This window comes from Chanodichthys erythropterus, chromosome 16 (genome assembly GCF_024489055.1).
Source record: "Chanodichthys erythropterus isolate Z2021 chromosome 16, ASM2448905v1, whole genome shotgun sequence".
NCBI lineage: Eukaryota > Metazoa > Chordata > Actinopteri > Cypriniformes > Xenocyprididae > Chanodichthys > Chanodichthys erythropterus.
In genome coordinates, this window is record NC_090236.1 from 3,463,179 (window position 1) to 3,482,500 (window position 19,322).

The following is a 19,322-nucleotide window of genomic DNA, read 5'->3' on the forward strand; positions in this document are numbered from 1 at the left end:
CACCTCGGGGAAGGTCTGAGACAAGAGCCAATCGCTGTCCTCGCAGGACATCGTCTGAATAGATGAGCGAGTGCACAGAAAAATAGGTCACATGGCCGGTGTTCACACACGAGACGTTGGTAAGCGAAATAGCCAATCAACTGATGCGATCCCCGTCGACTTGGAAACGCTCGCGGCTGGCGCAATGAGTTCAATGTGTGAACTAGCACGAGATGCTAGAACCCAATTCAGACTACTCTCCTACCGCTCTTTTTTAATATCATATATTAGATTTTATATACAATTTAACAATATAATAATATCCTATAAAGTTGAAGAACACTGACTGCTGCCGTTATTCCGTGTATTTTTGGTAGACTGTTCCAAACTGTCTTTTTCAGACAAGGATAGTTTCAACATTTTTTCAAACCACAAAAAAGTCAGAATTTATATCTCGCAATTCTGAATAAAGAAGTTAAAATTGCGAGATAGAAACTCTCAGTTGCGAGAAAAGTCAGAATTGCGTTTTATATCTTGCAATTCTAACTTTATTTCTCGCAGTTGCAAGTTTACATCCCGCGCAATTCTGACTTTATAACTCGCAATTCTGACTTTATATCTCGCAATTTTGAGGGGAAAAAAGTCTGAATTGTGAGATGTAAACGCACAATTGTGTGAAAAAAAAACAAAAGTCATAATTTAATAAAAAAAAAAAAAAAAAAAAAAAAATTCCAGGGAGGAGAAGCTTCCGTACCTTTGAGGGCATGTTTGATGAAAAGTAGGAGGTGGCTCGTCACTTATCTTCGTTTAAAGGTGCTCTAAGTGATCCTGGGTGGAGTAACTTCCTGTTGTCGTTCGAAGTGTTGTCAAACAAAACAGAGGCTAGTTAGACCCTTCCTCCTCCTCCTCCTCCTCCCCCTCCCCCTCCGTGCTTCCTGAAACAGTCATGAACGCGCATTTAAAATCATTCTTGTCGGTTATTGGCTGGAGCATGTTTATCATGTTTTGTGGTCCAGGCTGCACCAGTTTGTTTTTATTGTCGTTTTCGGAGCTTGTGGCGACTACAGAGGCCGCGTTTTTTTACAGTGTGTTCAGGGGACAGGCAGCTAGAGGAGAGTCAGGAGATGTTTGCTGTATGTGACAAAAAATGTTTTGGCCTAAAACGCGTGACATCACTTAGAGCACCTTTAAGTCACAATAACAGGAAAATAAAACATAAAGACTGTACAAATACAACAGAACATGAGGGTTAAATAAAATAGCAAAGTACAAACGAAAACAATTAAATGCATAGCTCAATAAATACATAAGCACCACAATGTATGTTTGGACCAATCACAGAGAACTCATTTACATATACCACCTTGACAGTTTCACTTTGAATAGTTTACATTGTTTAAGGCATAATAACGACATTCAATTAGAAAACACTGATAAACATAGTAAAACATGTCTAGATATTTGTGATCTTTACATAAATGATTTTGTTTGTCACGTTTTTTTCACCTCCAACCACAACTGAGAAGTATTTCTCCCTGGAGAGGTTACATAAGGGTCTCGAAATCGTTCACTTAATCGGAACGGTAGGAAGTTCACTGTAGAGGTTACAAACTGAATGTTAATCACTCGTCCAATCACCTCGGGGAAGGTCTGAGACAAGAGCCAATCGCTGTCCTCGCAGGACATCGTCTGAACAGATGAGCGAGTGCACAGACAAATAGGTCACATGGCCGGTGTTCACACACGAGACGTTGGTAAGCGAAATAGCCAATCAACTGATGCGATCCCCGTCGACTTGGAAACGCTCGTGGCTGGCGCAATGAGTTCAATGTGTGAACTAGCACGAGATGCTAGAACCCAATTCAGACTACTCTCCTACCGCTCTTTTTTTAATATCACATATTAGATATTATATACAATTTAACAATATAATAATATCCTATAAAGTTGAAGAACACTGACTGCTGCCGTTATTGTGTGTATTTTTGGTAGACTGTTCCTAACTGTCTTTTTCAGACAAGGATAGTTTCAACATTGTTTTGAAACCACAAAAAAGTCTGAATTTATATCTCGCAATTCTGAATAAATAAGTTAAAATTGCGAGATATAAACTCTCAGTTGCGAGAAAAGTCAGAATTGCGTTTTATATCTTGCAATTCTAACTTTATTTCTCGCAGTTGCAAGTTTACATCCCGCGCAATTCTGACTTAATAACTCGCAATTCTGACTTTATATCTCGCAATTTTGAGGGGAAAAAAGTCTGAATTGTGAGATGTAAACGCACAATTGTGAGAAACAAAATCAAAAGTCATAATTTCTTAAAAAAAAAAAAAAAAAAAAAAAAAAAAAAATTCCACAGAGGAGAAGCTTCCGTACCTTTGAGGGCATGTTTGATGAAAAGTAGGAGGTGGCTCTTCACTTATATTCGTTTAAAGGTGCTCTAAGTGATCCTGGGTGGAGTAACTTCCTGTTGTCGTTCGAAGTGTTGTCAAACAAAACAGAGGCTAGTTAGACCCTTCCTCCTCCTCCTCCTCCTCCCCCTCCCCCTCCGTGCTTCCTGAAACAGTCATGAACGCGCATTTAAAATCATTCTTGTCGGTTATTGGCTGGAGCATGTTTATCATGTTTTGTGGTCCAGGCTGCACCAGTTTGTTTTTATTGTCGTTTTCGGAGCTTGTGGCGACTACAGAGGCCGCGTTTTTTTACAGTGTGTTCAGGGGACAGGCAGCTAGAGGAGAGTCAGGAGATGTTTGCTGTATGTGACAAAAAATGTTTTGGCCTAAAACGCGTGACATCACTTAGAGCACCTTTAAGTTACAATAACAGTAAAATAAAACATAAAGACTGTACAAACACAACAGAACATGAGGGTTAAATAAAATAGCAAAGTACAAACGAAACAATTAAATGCATAGCTCAATAAATACAAGCAACAGAATGTATGTTTGGACCAATCATAGAGAACTCATTTACATATACCACCTTGACAGTTTCACTTTGAATAGTTTACATTGTTTAAGGCATAATAACGGCATTCAATTAAAAAACACTGAAAAACATAGAAAAACATGTCTAAATGTTTGTGATCTTTACATAAATGATTTTGTTTGTCACGTTTTTTTCACCTCCAACCACAACTGAGAAGTATTTCTCCCTGGTGAGGTTACATAAGGGTCTCGAAATCGTTCACTTAATCGGAACGGTAGGAAGTTCACTGTAGAGGTTACAAACTGAGTGTTAATCACTCGTCCAATCACCTCGGGGAAGGTCTGAGACAAGAGCCAATCGCTGTCCTCGCAGGACATCGTCTGAATAGATGAGCGAGTGCACAGAAAAATAGGTCACATGGCCGGTGTTCACACACGAGACGTTGGTAAGCGAAATAGCCAATCAACTGATGCGATCCCCGTCGACTTGGAAACGCTCGCGGCTGGCGCAATGAGTTCAATGTGTGAACTAGCACGAGATGCTAGAACCCAATTCAGACTACTCTCCTACCGCTCTTTTTTAATATCATATATTAGATTTTATACACAATTTAACAATATAATAATATCCTATAAAGTTGAAGAACACTGACTGCTGCCGTTATTGTGTGTATTTTTGGTAGACTGTTCCAAACTGTCTTTTTCAGACAAGGATAGTTTCAACATTGTTTTCAAACCACAAAAAAGTCAGAATTTATATCTCGCAATTCTGAATAAAGAAGTTAAAATTGCGAGATATAAACTCTCAGTTGCGAGAAAAGTCAGAATTGCGTTTTATATCTTGCAATTCTAACTTTATTTCTCGCAGTTGCAAGTTTACATCCCGCGCAATTCTGACTTTATAACTCGCAATTCTGACTTTATATCTCGCAATTTTGAGGGGAAAAAAGTCTGAATTGTGAGATGTAAACGTGCAATTGTGTGAAACAAAATCAAAAGTCATAATTTCTTAAAAAAAAAAAAAAAAAAAATTCCAGGGAGGAGAAGCTTCCGTACCTTTGAGGGCATGTTTGATGAAAAGTAGGAGGTGGCTCTTCACTTATCTTGATATGGTACCATTTAAGTCACAATAACAGGAAAATAAACATAAAGACTGTACAAATACAACAGAACATGAGGGTTAAATAAAATAGCAAAGTACAAACGAAAACAATTAAATGCATAGCTCAATAAATACATAAGCACCACAATGTATGTTTGGACCAATCACAGAGAACTCATTTACATATACCACCTTGACAGTTTCACTTTGAATAGTTTACATTGTTTAAGGCATAATAACGACATTCAATTAGAAAACACTGATAAACATAGTAAAACATGTCTAGATATTTGTGATCTTTACATAAATGATTTTGTTTGTCACGTTTTTTTCACCTCCAACCACAACTGAGAAGTATTTCTCCCTGGAGAGGTTACATAAGGGTCTCGAAATCGTTCACTTAATCGGAACGGTAGGAAGTTCACTGTAGAGGTTACAAACTGAATGTTAATCACTCGTCCAATCACCTCGGGGAAGGTCTGAGACAAGAGCCAATCGCTGTCCTCGCAGGACATCGTCTGAACAGATGAGCGAGTGCACAGACAAATAGGTCACATGGCCGGTGTTCACACACGAGACGTTGGTAAGCGAAATAGCCAATCAACTGATGCGATCCCCGTCGACTTGGAAACGCTCGCGGCTGGCGCAATGAGTTCAATGTGTGAACTAGCACGAGATGCTAGAACCCAATTCAGACTACTCTCCTACCGCTCTTTTTTTAATATCACATATTAGATATTATATACAATTTAACAATATAATATCCTATAAAGTTGAAGAACACTGACTGCTGCCGTTATTGTGTATTTTCGTAGACTGTTCCTAACTCTTTTTTCAGACAAGGATAGTTTCAACATTGTCTTGAAACCACAATAAAGTCTGAATTTATATCTCGCAATTCTGAATAAATAAGTTAAAATTGCGAGATATAAACTCAATGTTTATATGAGGGTGAGGGTTTACATTGTTTGAGGGAAAAAAGTCTGAATTGTGAGATGTAAACGCACAATTGTGAGAAACAAAGTCAGAATTATGAGATAAAAAGTCGCAATTATCTTTAAAAAAAAAAAAAATTCCACGGAGGAGAAGCTTCCGTACCTTTGAAGGCATGTTTGATGAAAAGTAGGAGGTGGCTCGTCACTTATCTTCGTTTAAAGGTGCTCTAAGTGATCCTGGGTGGAGTAACTTCCTGTTGTCGTTCGAAGTGTTGTCAAACAAAACAGAGGCTAGTTAGACCCTTCCTCCTCCTCCTCCTACTCCCCCTCCGTGCTTCCTGAAACAGTCATGAACGCGCATTTAAAATCATTCTTGTCGGTTATTGGCTGGAGCATGTTTATCATGTTTTGTGGTCCAGGCTGCACCAGTTTGTTTTTATTGCCGTTTTCGGAGCTTGTGGCGACTACAGAGGCCGCGTTTTTTTACAGTGTGTTCAGGGGACAGGCAGCTAGAGGAGAGTCAGGAGATGTTTGCTGTATGTGACAAAAAAATGTTTTGGCCTAAAACGCGTGACATCACTTAGAGCACCTTTAAGTTACAATAACAGTAAAATAAAACATAAAGACTGTACAAACACAACAGAACATGAGGGTTAAATAAAATAGCAAAGTACAAACGAAACAATTAAATGCATAGCTCAATAAATACAAGCACCAGAATGTATGTTTGGACCAATCACAGAGAACTCATTTACATATACCACCTTGACAGTTTCACTTTGAATAGTTTACATTGTTTAAGGCATAATAACGGCATTCAATTAAAAAACACTGAAAAACATAGAAAAACATGTCTAAATGTTTGTGATCTTTACATAAATGATTTTGTTTGTCACGTTTTTTTCACCTCCAACCACAACTGAGAAGTATTTCTCCCTGGTGAGGTTACATAAGGGTCTCGAAATCGTCACTTAATCGGAACGGTAGGAAGTTCACTGTAGAGGTTACAAACTGAGTGTTAATCACTCGTCCAATCACCTCGGGGAAGGTCTGAGACAAGAGCCAATCGCTGTCCTCGCAGGACATCGTCTGAACAGATGAGCGAGTGCACAGAAAAATGGGTCACATGGCCGGTGTTCACACACGAGACGTTGGTAAGCGAAATAGCCAATCAACTGATGCGATCCCCGTCGACTTGGAAACGCTCGCGGCTGGCGCAATGAGTTCAATGTGTGAACTAGCACGAGATGCAAGAACCCAATTCAGACTACTCTCCTACCGCTCTTTTTTTAATATCATATATTAGATATTATATACAATTTAACAATATAATAATATCCTATAAAGTTGAAGAACACTGACTGCTGCCGTTATTGTGTGTATTTTTGGTAGACTGTTCCAAACTGTCTTTTTCAGACAAGGATAGTTTCAACATTGTTTTCAAACCACAAAAAAGTCAGAATTTATATCTCGCAATTCTGAATAAAGAAGTTAAAATTGCGAGATATAAACTCTCAATTGCGAGAAAAGTCAGAATTGCGTTTTATATCTTGCAATTCTAACTTTATTTCTCGCAGTTGCAAGTTTACATCCCGCGCAATTCTGACTTAATAACTCGCAATTCTGACTTTATATCTCGCAATTTTGAGGGGAAAAAAGTCTGAATTGTGAGATGTAAACGTGCAATTGTGTGAAACAAAATCAAAAGTCGTAATTTCTTAAAAAAAATAAAATAAAAAAATTCCACAGAGGAGAAGCTCCCGTACCTTTGAGGGCATGTTTGATGAAAAGTAGGAGGTGGCTCTTCACTTATCTTGATTTGGTACCATTTAAGTCACAATAACAGGAAAATAAACATAAAGACTGTACAAATACAACAAAACACGAGGGTTAAATAAAATAGCAAAGTACAAACGAAACAATTAAATGCATAGCTCAATAAATACATAAGCACCAGAATGTATGTTTGGACCAATCACAGAGAACTCATTTACATATACCACCTTGACAGTTTCACTTTGAATAGTTTACATTGTTTAAGGCATAATAACGGCATTCAATTAAAAAACACTGAAAAACATAGAAAAACATGTCTAGATATTTGTGATCTTTACATAAATGATTTTGTTTGTCACGTTTTTTTTCACCTCCAACCACAATTGAGAAGTATTTCTCCCTGGAGAGGTTACATAAGGGTCTCGAAATCGTTCACTTAATCGGAACGGTAGGAAGTTCTCTGTAGAGGTTACAAACTGAGTGTTAATCACTCGTCCAATCACCTCGGGGAAGGTCTGAGACAAGAGCCAATCGCTGTCCTCGCAGGACATCGTCTGAATAGATGAGCGAGTGCACAGAAAAATAGGTCACATGGCCGGTGTTCACACACGAGACGTTGGTAAGCGAAATAGCCAATCAACTGATGCGATCCCCGTCGACTTGGAAACGCTCGCGGCTGGCGCAATGAGTTCAATGTGTGAACTAGCACGAGATGCAAGAACCTAATTCAGACTACTCTCCTACCGCTCTTTTTTAATATCATATATTAGATATTATATACAATTTAACAATATAATAATATCCTATAAAGTTGAAGAACACTGACTGCTGCCGTTATTGCGTGTATTTTTGGTAGACTGTTCCAAACTGTCTTTTTCAGACAAGGATAGTTTCAACATTGTTTTCAAACCACAAAAAAGTCTGAATTTATATCTCGCAATTCTGAATAAAGAAGTTAAAATTGCGAGATATAAACTCTCAGTTGCGAGAAAAGTCAGAATTGCGTTTTATATCTTGCAATTCTAAATTTATTTCTCGCAGTTACAAGTTTACATCCCGCGCAATTCTGACTTTATAACTCGCAATTCTGACTTTATATCTCGCAATTTTGAGGGGAAAAAAGTCTGAATTGTGAGATGTAAACGTGCAATTGTGAGAAACAAAATCAAAAGTCGTAATTTCTTAAAAAAAAATTTAAAAAATAAATAAAAAAATTCCACAGAAGAGAAGCTCCCGTACCTTTGAGGGCATGTTTGATGAAAAGTAGGAGGTGGCTCTTCACTTATCTTGATTTGGTACCATTTAAGTCACAATAACAGGAAAATAAACATAAAGACTGTACAAATACAACAGAACACGAGGGTTAAATAAAATAGCAAAGTACAAACGAAACAATTAAATGCATAGCTCAATAAATACATAAGCACCACAATGTATGTTTGGACCAATCACAGAGAACTCATTTACATATACCACCTTGACAGTTTCACTTTGAATAGTTTACATTGTTTAAGGCATAATAACGGCATTCAATTAAAAAACACTGAAAAACATAGAAAAACATGTCTAAATGTTTGTGATCTTTACATAAATGATTTTGTTTGTCACGTTTTTTTCACCTTCAACCACAATTGAGAAGTATTTCTCCCTGGAGAGGTTACATAAGGGTCTCGAAATCGTTCACTTAATCGGAACGGTAGGAAGTTCACTGTAGAGGTTACAAACTGAGTGTTAATCACTCGTCCAATCACCTCGGGGAAGGTCTGAGACAAGAGCCAATCGCTGTCCTCGCAGGACATCATCTGAACAGATGAGCGAGTGCACAGAAAAAAGGGTCACATGGCGGTGTTCACGCACGAGACGTTGGTAAGCAAAATAGCCAATCAACTGATGCGATCCCCGTCGACTTGGAAACGCTCGCGGCTGGCGCAATGAGTTCAATGTGTGAACTAGCACGAGATGCTAGAACCCAATTCAGACTACTCTCCTACCGCTCTTTTTTAATATCATATATATTAGATATTATATACAATTTAACAATATAATAATATCCTATAAAGTTGAAGAACACTGACTGCTGCCGTTATTCCGTGTATTTTTGGTAGACTGTTCCAAACTGTCTTTTTCAGACAAGGATAGTTTCAACATTGTTTTCAAACCACAAAAAAGTCTGAATTTATATCTCGCAATTCTGAATAAAGAAGTTAAAATTGCGAGATATAAACTCTCAGTTGCGAGAAAAGTCAGAATTGCGTTTTATATCTTGCAATTCTAAATTTATTTCTCGCAGTTACAAGTTTACATCCCGCGCAATTCTGACTTTATAACTCGCAATTCTGACTTTATATCTCGCAATTTTGAGGGGAAAAAAGTCTGAATTGTGAGATGTAAACGTGCAATTGTGAGAAACAAAATCAAAAGTCGTAATTTCTTAAAAAAATTTTAAAAAATAAATAAAAAAATTCCACAGAAGAGAAGCTCCCGTACCTTTGAGGGCATGTTTGATGAAAAGTAGGAGGTGGCTCTTCACTTATCTTGATATGGTACCATTTAAGTCACAATAACAGGAAAATAAACATAAAGACTGTACAAATACAACAGAACACGAGGGTTAAATAAAATAGCAAAGTACAAACGAAACAATTAAATGCATAGCTCAATAAATACATAAGCACCACAATGTATGTTTGGACCAATCACAGAGAACTCATTTACATATACCACCTTGACAGTTTCACTTTGAATAGTTTACATTGTTTAAGGCATAATAACGGCATTCAATTAAAAAACACTGAAAAACATAGAAAAACATGTCTAAATGTTTGTGATCTTTACATAAATGATTTTGTTTGTCACGTTTTTTTCACCTCCAACCACAATTGAGAAGTATTTCTCCCTGGAGAGGTTACATAAGGGTCTCGAAATCGTTCACTTAATCGGAACGGTAGGAAGTTCACTGTAGAGGTTACAAACTGAGTGTTAATCACTCGTCCAATCACCTCGGGGAAGGTCTGAGACAAGAGCCAATCGCTGTCCTCGCAGGACATCATCTGAACAGATGAGCGAGTGCACAGAAAAAAGGGTCACATGGCGGTGTTCACGCACGAGACGTTGGTAAGCAAAATAGCCAATCAACTGATGCGATCCCCGTCGACTTGGAAACGCTCGCGGCTGGCGCAATGAGTTCAATGTGTGAACTAGCACGAGATGCTAGAACCCAATTCAGACTACTCTCCTACCGCTCTTTTTTAATATCATATATATTAGATATTATATACAATTTAACAATATAATAATATCCTATAAAGTTGAAGAACACTGACTGCTGCCGTTATTCCGTGTATTTTTGGTAGACTGTTCCAAACTGTCTTTTTCAGACAAGGATAGTTTCAACATTGTTTTCAAACCACAAAAAAGTCAGAATTTATACCTCGCAATTCTGAATAAAAAAGTTAAAATTACGAGATATAAACTCTCAATTGTGAGAAAAGTCAGAATTGCGTTTTATATCTTGCAATTCTAACTTTATTTCTCGCAATTGCAAGTTTACATCTCGTGCAATTCTGACTTTATATCTCGCAATTTTGAGGGGGAAAAAGTCTGAATTGTGAGATGTAAACGCGCAATTGTGAGAAACAAAGTCAGAATTGTGAGATAAAAAGTCGCAATTATCAATGTGTGAACTAGCATGAGATGCAAGAACCCAATTCAGACTGCTCTCCCACCGCTCTTTTGTAATATCACATATTAGATATTATATATAATTTAACAATATCATAAAGTTGAAGAACACTGACCGCTGCCGTTATTGCGTGTATTTTTGGTAGACTGTTCCAAACTGTCTTTTTCATAAATTTGTGAGAAAAATCAGAATCTTGCAATTCTAACTTTATTTCTCGCAAATGCAAGTTTATATCTTGCAATTCTGAGAAAAAAAAGTCAGAATTGTGAGGAAAAAAAATCACTATTATCTTTTATTTTATTTTTTATTCAGGGGTGGAGCTATGCTTCCATATGTTTGATGAAAAGTAGGAGGTGTCGTTGTCTCCTACCACTCTTTTATTAGATACAGAACACTGACTGCTGAGAAATTATTGTCTTAAGTTATGGTGGTATTGTGTGTATTTTTGTAAACAAGACTGTTCCACGTGAACTGTCTTTTTTCATACAAGGATATAGTTTCAACTGTATTTTCAAACCACAAAAGTTTAAAAAACTTTAGCAACAGTTCACTGCTCCAGCTAAGGCCCATTCACACAAAGAGTGATAACTGTAAAGATAATAGCGTCCACATCAACGTAGGCTACCAATGTCCTGTTTAATATATGCGTGCGTGGCGTGCTGCAGTCTGCAAATAATCGACTTGTGGCCTGGGGGAAAAAAATCATTCTAAAAGTGATTCCAACTATATCACTTCTGTATTGTTTATGGTTATGGTGTGGACTACAAGAGAACTTGGTGTGGCTTGTCTTTTTTGTTAATAAAGTAAAGACTATCCCACGTAGACTGTTTTCTTAAAGCTGCAGTCCGTAAGTTTTTCCTCTTTGTCGCCATCTCTGTTTGAAACCTGCAATTGCAGTTATTTGCGGAATTATCATCTTTACTTGGGTTGTGTATCGGAACAGCTCCTCAGTGCAGATGAATCTAATGTTTGCTGTCAGTCACCACATTGGTGTGGATACTGTACTTCGGAATCACAGATTCTTCATCTGTCATCATGTATGACCAAAATAAAAATTTTCACCGGAAAATGTCATCTGAACAAGTAAGTAACATGTCTGCCACTTTTGTTCTGGCCAACTGAGAAAAAAGCATTACAATAAATCACACTGCCAATAGTGATTAAAGGGCCCGATATACTTCAAGCGAAGTTCTTTTTCATTCTTCGTTTAGGGGTAAAACGATGTTCGAAATACATGAGAAGCGATATATTATAATCGAACATCTGACGCTGCCCACACCGCTGAGAGTGGCGTTTAGATGAATATGTAAATATAACCGGATGCTGCATAGTGGTGTTTTGGAGGTAAAAAATTATATACAGTGGCATGAAAAAGTATGTGAACCCCTGTGCAGAATCTGTGAAAATGAGAATTATTTTAATAAAATTAGAGGGATAATAAAAAATGCATGTTATTTTTTATTTAGTACTGTCCTGAGTAAGATATTTTACATAAAAGATGTTTGCATTTAGTTCACATGACAAAATAGCTGAATTTATTAAAATGGCCCCATTCAAAAGTATGTGAACCATTGATTCTGGTTACCTGATGATCTACGACTGTTTTTATGTTTTGTGATGGTTGTTCATGAGTCTCTTGTTTGTCCTGAGCAGTTAAACTGAACTCTGTTCTTCAGAAAAATCCTCCAGCTCCTGCAAATTCATCAGTTTTCAAGCATTTTTGCATATTTGAACCCTTTCCAGCAGTGACTGAATGATTTTGAGATTCATATTTTCACACTGAGCACAACTGAGGGACTCAAACTCAACTATTAAAAAATGTTCAAACATTCACTGATGCTTCAGAAGGAAACATTAAGAGCCAAGGGGTGAAAAAGAAGAACAGGCGAATCTCAACATAACACCGACTTTTACGTAACAGTCAGGGTGTACGCCCCAATATTTGCATATGCCAGCCCATGTTCCCAACATTATGAAAGGCATTAGACAAGGGCAGCCAGTATGAACGTCTGGATCTGCACAGCTGAATCATCAGACTAGGTAAGCAAGCAAGAACAATAGCGAAAAAGGGCAGATGGACCAAAAAAGACATGATCCATGATATCATGATATTTTTAGTGATTTTTGTAAATTGTCTTTCTAAATGTTTTGTTAGCATGTTGCTAATGTACTGTTAAATGTGGTTAAAGTTACCATCGTTTCTTACTGTATTCACGGAGACAAGAGCTGTCGCTATTTTCATTATTAAACACTTGCAGTCTGTATAATTCATAAACACAACTTCATTCTTTATAAATCTCTCCAACAGTGTAGCATTAGCCGTTAGCCATGGAGCACAGCCTCAAACTCATTCAGAATCAAATGTAAACAATATAACAGTATACAATACTCACATAATCCGACGCATGCATGACGAACACTTTGTAAAGATCCATTTGAGGGTTATATTAGCTGTGTAAACTTTGTTTATGCACTGTTCAAGGCAAGCGCGAGCTCCGTGGGCGTGGAGCACGAGAATTAAAGGGCCAGTAGCCCTGAATCGGCTCATTTATAATGATGCCCCAAAATAAGCAGTTAAAAAAAATGAATTAAAAAAATTCTATGTGGTATTTTGATCTGAAACTTCACAGACACATTCAGGGGACACCTTAGACTTATATTACATCTTTTTTTTTAAAAGTTCTAGGGCACCTTTAATAGTTGTGTTTGAGTCCCTCAATTGTCCTCCATGTGAAAACATAGATCTCAAAATCCTACAGTCACTGCTGGAAAGGTTTCAAATATGCAAAAATGCTTGAAAACTGATGAATCTGCAGGAGCTGGATGATTTTTCTGAGGAACAGAGCTCAGTTTAACTGCTCAGGACAAACAAGAGACTCATGAACAACCATCACAAAACAAAAAAACAGTCGTGGATCATCAGGTAACCACACACAGTATTGAGAATCAATTGTTCACATACTTATGAATGCGGCCATTTTAATAAATTCAGCTATTTTTTTGTCTTGTGAACTAAATGCAAACATCTTTTATGTAAAATATCTTACTCAGGACAGTACTAAACAAAAAATAACATGCATTTTGAACAGATTCTGCAAGGGGTTCACATACTTTTTCATGCCACTGTAAATACTGTTTGGTTTCTCGCACAAACCGATCATTTCGTGTCTTAGGACATCAATGTGTCGTCACGAGCCGCAGGGTTTAATTTGGATTTGTCTGTGCATGTTTTTTTTACTCTTATAGATGGAGTTCCTATTGACACGCATTATACGGCTGACAGACGGCAACAGTTGGAGTAAAAAAATCATCATTTGTGTTCTACTGAAGAAACAAAGTCACCTACATCTTGGATGCCCTGGGGGTAAGCAGATAAACATCAAATTTTCATTTTTGGGTGAACTATCCCTTTAAGTCTGTCAACTGTCACCTTTCTAGGCAAATATATTTGTATAGGTTATATTAATAAGCTTTAGATGGAACCATGCAAACCTTTAATTCACAGAATTTACTTGAAATGGAAAAAAGTAGGGGGAGACCGGGGGCAAATGTAACATTTCAAATTACACCAATCAGAAACAAGATAGAACCATGAAACTCATTTTACATGTGCTCAGTGTGGATCCTTCTCTGCATGCCAAAGGACAAGCTTCTAAATCATACTTGGTAAAGTTTTTCTACAAAGACTCATTTTTGAGGTATAAAAGTAATTTTTCTCATCTACAGTATTTTCCTTATACTGTCTTAACCATTAATGTCTATGAAATTAAATCCATCTTGTTTTGAAGACCATTCTGTTGTCTAACATTTGATATCTTTGTCAAACATTAGCTTTGTTGTTTCTAGCTAGCAGGGTAGCTTGTCACGGGGTGGTACATTCGGGGACAATTGTAACAATGCATTACAGTTGCCCAGACACCATCAAAATAGTGTCCAGCTTAGTAAGGACATCAAAATAGATTGATAGATTCCAATAATTTAAGAAAAGTGTTTTTGACTGTCAATCTGGGGATCCATTTTACAGAGTAGGCCCTGTACACTCTCTGTTCACAGCATGCCTAGGTTCAGACCAAGGAAAACAGCAAGCAGAGTTAATTAATTGTTCTGGACAAAATGGATGTAATGGATATTTAGTAGTTTCAACTATATCCATTTTCTCTGGAGTTTATTTTGCTCATTTATATGAAGGTATTACATGTGTTGTTACAATTGCCCCCATATGCTGTTACAGTCGCCGGGCATGTGGGGGCAGATGTAACATTTTACTTCTAATGTTTCAATCAATATTGTGACTCTTAACATTACTTGTAAAAACATTTGAGTAGAACACAGATACAAGTTACTTAATTAAAAATTGTATCCAAATATTTCAAAAGGTTTTTGAGTAATGACGACATGGCCAATATTTGTTACAATTGCCCCCGGTCTCCCTTACCTGTACGAATTTGTTATCTGTAAGAATTTCCACAATCCTTTTTATTTCTTTGTAGTTGCTGTTACATCATATCAGGCGTGATACCAAGTTAGCGCCGTTTTAACTAGTGGGTAACTATGGTTACCACTATGGTTAATCTTCGAAAAGGCAATAATAAGCGCAATGAGCGCGAGGCTCCGGGGAGGGTGGCTCGCGAGTTTATCATTGAGCAGTTACCCAAACGATTTTCCCGTCAGAAACATCCTCGTCGCTCACATTTACTCGCCGTCTCGACATTCACACACTCAAACGGTGCTTTTGATTCTTTTATGAAGGCTGACTGTGTGGTTATGTGTGTTTCGTGCTTTAACAGCTCGGTGTTCCAGCACCGCGCCCGGATGGAAATGTGTCTTCCGGGGAAAAGCTGCTTTCAGCCAACGAGACACCGTGCACAACACGCCGCACAGCCTGGACATCTGCAACTTTCTACAGAAGCTTGTGCCTTTCTAAGAACGCATGCGGTTTGAGACGCACATCTATGGCCAGACATATGCGTCCCAGAGGGGAGAAGAGCCGTGGAAAATCTGATAGAGGCCCGTAAGAGCTTAAACCTCTAATTTTGCTATTTCATTCTGATATTAGTGCCGTCATTCATGGATGTGCACGCAGAGGCGGATCCGTTGCACGTGCAGACGGTGGATGAGCCACCGGGAGGCGCCACCGTGACCGTGACCGCTGCACAGTTTCAGGTCCAAACGGTGCTGAGCAGCGACGGGGAGCTCAACGATGATGACTTGCAGACGGGCGTTGGAGCTCAAACACCGACAGCGGCTGATCCCATCACAGAAATCGAGAACGAGGAAGGTGCGTGTGCAGGGACAGACGCACCGGGCGAGGACAGCGCCGGGCAGAGCGCGGGGAAAACGGAAACGCTGGGCTCCAGTTGCAGCAACGAGAGCTGCATCCCGACCCCAGGCTGTCGGATCTGCTTTCAAGGAGCCGAGCAGGTGAAGTCATTCCTTCTGCGCTATTTATTGTGGGTCTATGTATATATGCGTCACAACGACGTCTTTGGTTGTTGCCAGGATTGTGCGCCATTCAGAATTAAATTGAGAATGCCTTAAATTCCAGTTCAATTCCCGAACTTCATCTGAGTTTGAATTAAAGAATGCGTAATTGCATTTCGAATTTGAATGCAAGGAAGTTCATTTAGCAGATGCTTTTATCCAGAGCAACACCACAAGCAAGTTGTCAAAAGAGTCAACGAGCATTAGTAGTACAAAATAAATGTAAAAACACAAATATCTGACTAAATTAACTTTTATGGACAGGGTGGAAGAACAGTTTCCCAGAATGCACTACCTGTGTTGAATCTCAGAACTGAATTACATTTCATTAAATTTCTTTTCCTGTCATTTCAATTTATTTTCATGTGGGGTGTGGCTAATGCAATTAAACTTCCAGTTCATAGTTCTTGAATTCTGAATCCAGATGTCCCATCCGGATAATGGTCTTATGCAGGTAACAACATATAAAACAATTCATAAATTAATCCAGCTGTTCACTAGTGTCGGGACAGTCTGAGTAACACATACACATTGTAAACATCGTTTCAATTGATTATGGGCCTACATAATTCATGCAGTTATTAGAATATCGGAAACCTCAATGATTCGTAATGCTTTAAACAGACAGTGTGGTGTGTTGGTGACATCCATTAGAATATGTGCTGCTCCATTCATGTCTAATGCTCTTCCCTTCCTGCAGCTAATGTGCTTCCTAGAGGCGCCTTGTGTTTGTGTGTGTGTGTGTGTGAATGTGTTCCACTCTGTTTCATTCAGACTCATTATAGTTCCAAATGAGGATGTTTCTGAAATTATTCATGAATGCACTGATAATTTTCCATCCACTCACTGAGATGAATCTCTGTCAATATGTTTATAGTGTTTCATTCACTCTAGATGTTCTCCTCATTTAGATGAAACTGCTCATCTGCCCCATTTTTCATGGCTCCACAAACTCAACTCATCTTCAAATGCCCACAATAAAACAATCAAACAGCCATCAATTATCAGCTCAATCGTCTGTTTGTTTTGATTGGCTGATTGACATGTCTGTCTGTACATGTTGTGATTGGCTGCAGGGGGAGCTGCTGAGCCCGTGCCGCTGTGCTGGTTCTGTTCGACATGCCCATCAGCAGTGTCTGCTCAAGTGGATCAGTGAGAAGGGCTCCTGGAGCTGTGAACTCTGCAACTATAGATTCAACATCCTGCCTATACATATCAAACCACCACAACAGGTAAACACACACACACACAAACACACAGGGATTTATGATATATTGGTCAGGACTTAAAGGTGATAGAGAGGATTTTTTCGTCGACTGAGAATCCAAAGACTGTTACTGAGTTTTTGAAATGAGTGCATGCGTAAGAACAGCCTCCCAAAACGCCTCCCAAAACTCATGCAGGAGTATTGGAACACGAGTGTTTACCACCGGCATTCACTGTGTCGTGTTTTTTGGATTCATTATGTCGGACTCACCGCAGGTAACTCATAATCTGCAGTTGTTACTCCTGTCTCCGGACAAAAACATTGCATGCGGCGCCTGTGGAGTGTGGAAAGTTACTGGAGAGCGCAGCCGTGCTCGTCTCTCACAAGGAACGTCACGGCAATGATTGACAAGCCAGAGGGCCAATCATTTACGCGATGATCGCGTAAATGATTGGCTGATGTTTTTAAGGCCCCAGAAAAGTAAGCATTTAGGAGCCAAATTACTATTTTAGGGGCCGTTTACATGACACCGTTTTCAACTAAAAACATAACACTTTTTATGCATTTTTGGCTCTTTTCCACTGCATGGTATGGCTCAGTACGGCTCGCTTAAATAGTACCACCTCGTATTAGGTTCCAAGTGCAGAGTTGCCACGTTTTCACAACAAAACCCGCTAAATTGCTACTCAAAACTAGCCCAATCACGTTTTGGGGGGTTCACCGGTAAAAATCACATTCCGGGGGTAAAATCCATTTTTTGGTGGCGTTCCCCTGGTAAAATTCACATTCTAGGGGATAAATATCATGTTATTTGGGGTCACTTCAACCCGCGGACATGAAAAACAACCCACGGCAACAGTGTTAAAGGATTAGTTCACTTTCAAATAAAATTTTCCTGATAATTTACTCACCTCCATGTCATCCAAGATGTTCATGTCTTTCTTTCTTCAGTTGAAAAGAAATTAAGATTTTTGATGAAAAATTCCAGGATTTTTCTCCTTATAGTGGACTTCAATGGCCTCCAAATGGTTGAAGGTCAAAATTACAGTTTCAGTGCAGCTTCAAAGGGCTTTAAACGATACCACACACGAGGAATAAGGGTCTTATCTAGCGAAACGATTGGTAATTTAAAAAAAAAATACAACTGTAGATGCTTTATAAACGCAAATGATCGCCTTGCATGTGCTTCCGCTTTCCGTATTCTTCAAAAAGCTTCCACTGTATGTCCTACGCCTTCCCTATTCTACTTACAGAAAAAAAAAACGTAACTGGCGGCGCGTTCATTCCCATTATAAGGAGAATAATCCTGGAATGTTTTCATCAAAAACCTTAATTTCTTTTCAGCTGAAGAAAGAAAGACATGAACATCTTGGATGACATGGGGGTGAAAAAATTATCAGAAGCATTTTATTTGAGAGTGGACTAATCATTTACTGTTCCGGCAGGAACACACCAAGCCGGCGGTTGGCCGTTGGGCAGTTTTTGTTCATCGGCCGACTAAGTTTTCTCAGCTTATCGTCGCTGAAGTTGGTCCTTGTCTGCTTTTTTCCGGCTGATTCGACATGTTGAATTGGCGTCGGAGCTCGTTGGTCCGTCGGGCCATCTGATCATGGCTGTTCAGAAACTGCCATCTGCTGGTACAGAAAGGCATTTCATCTTACGCAGGCACAGAACGGACGTGCTACTTGGCCGTCTGCTGTCGAGCATCGGTTTGGTGTATCAGGGCAACTTTGGACACAGACGCTGCCGACGTGAGCCAACCCCACAGTCTAGTTGAAAAAAGCAATGGCTGTATCGTGGTCAGCTGACGAGGCGCAGACGTTCCTCTCATTGGTATCCGAGGAGTGGATCCACGGCAGTAGTGGTGGCGCAACTATAAAGATCAGTCTAATCCCACCCACTTTGCAGTGGTACTAAACTGCGGTGGAAAAGCAAACCGAGCCGAGTCGTACCACGCAGTGGAAAAGCACCATTTGACCATTCAGTTACACGACAACAGCATTTTGGCGGCCTGATAATGCAAGCTTTTGAAATCAGGTTTAAAAGTGCAAGTTTTCGAAAACAAAACCGTTATCATCTCCACGTAAACAACTAAAACGTGAATATGTGAAAACGGTGACATGCGTATTACATGTTCAGTCTATAGTTGCGTAGTGTTTCTTTACAAAGTTACATCGCCAACTACTGGCCTGACATGCATAATACAGCATTTTTAATCATTTTTGCGGATCCT

At 38.9% G+C, this 19,322-nt stretch overlaps 1 protein-coding gene across 1 annotated transcript in view; it reads left to right on the plus strand.

Moving 5' to 3' along the window:
• Window positions 1-15,468: 15,468 nt before the first annotated feature.
• The window catches only part of marchf11 (membrane-associated ring finger (C3HC4) 11), a 7,609-nt gene continuing 3,755 nt past the window's right edge, over window positions 15,469-19,322 (plus strand). The window contains exons 1-2 of the mRNA XM_067364016.1: window positions 15,469-15,822; window positions 16,959-17,114. Coding sequence (XP_067220117.1) covers window positions 15,469-15,822; window positions 16,959-17,114 — 510 coding nt within the window. The remainder of the gene's footprint in view (window positions 15,823-16,958; window positions 17,115-19,322) is intronic.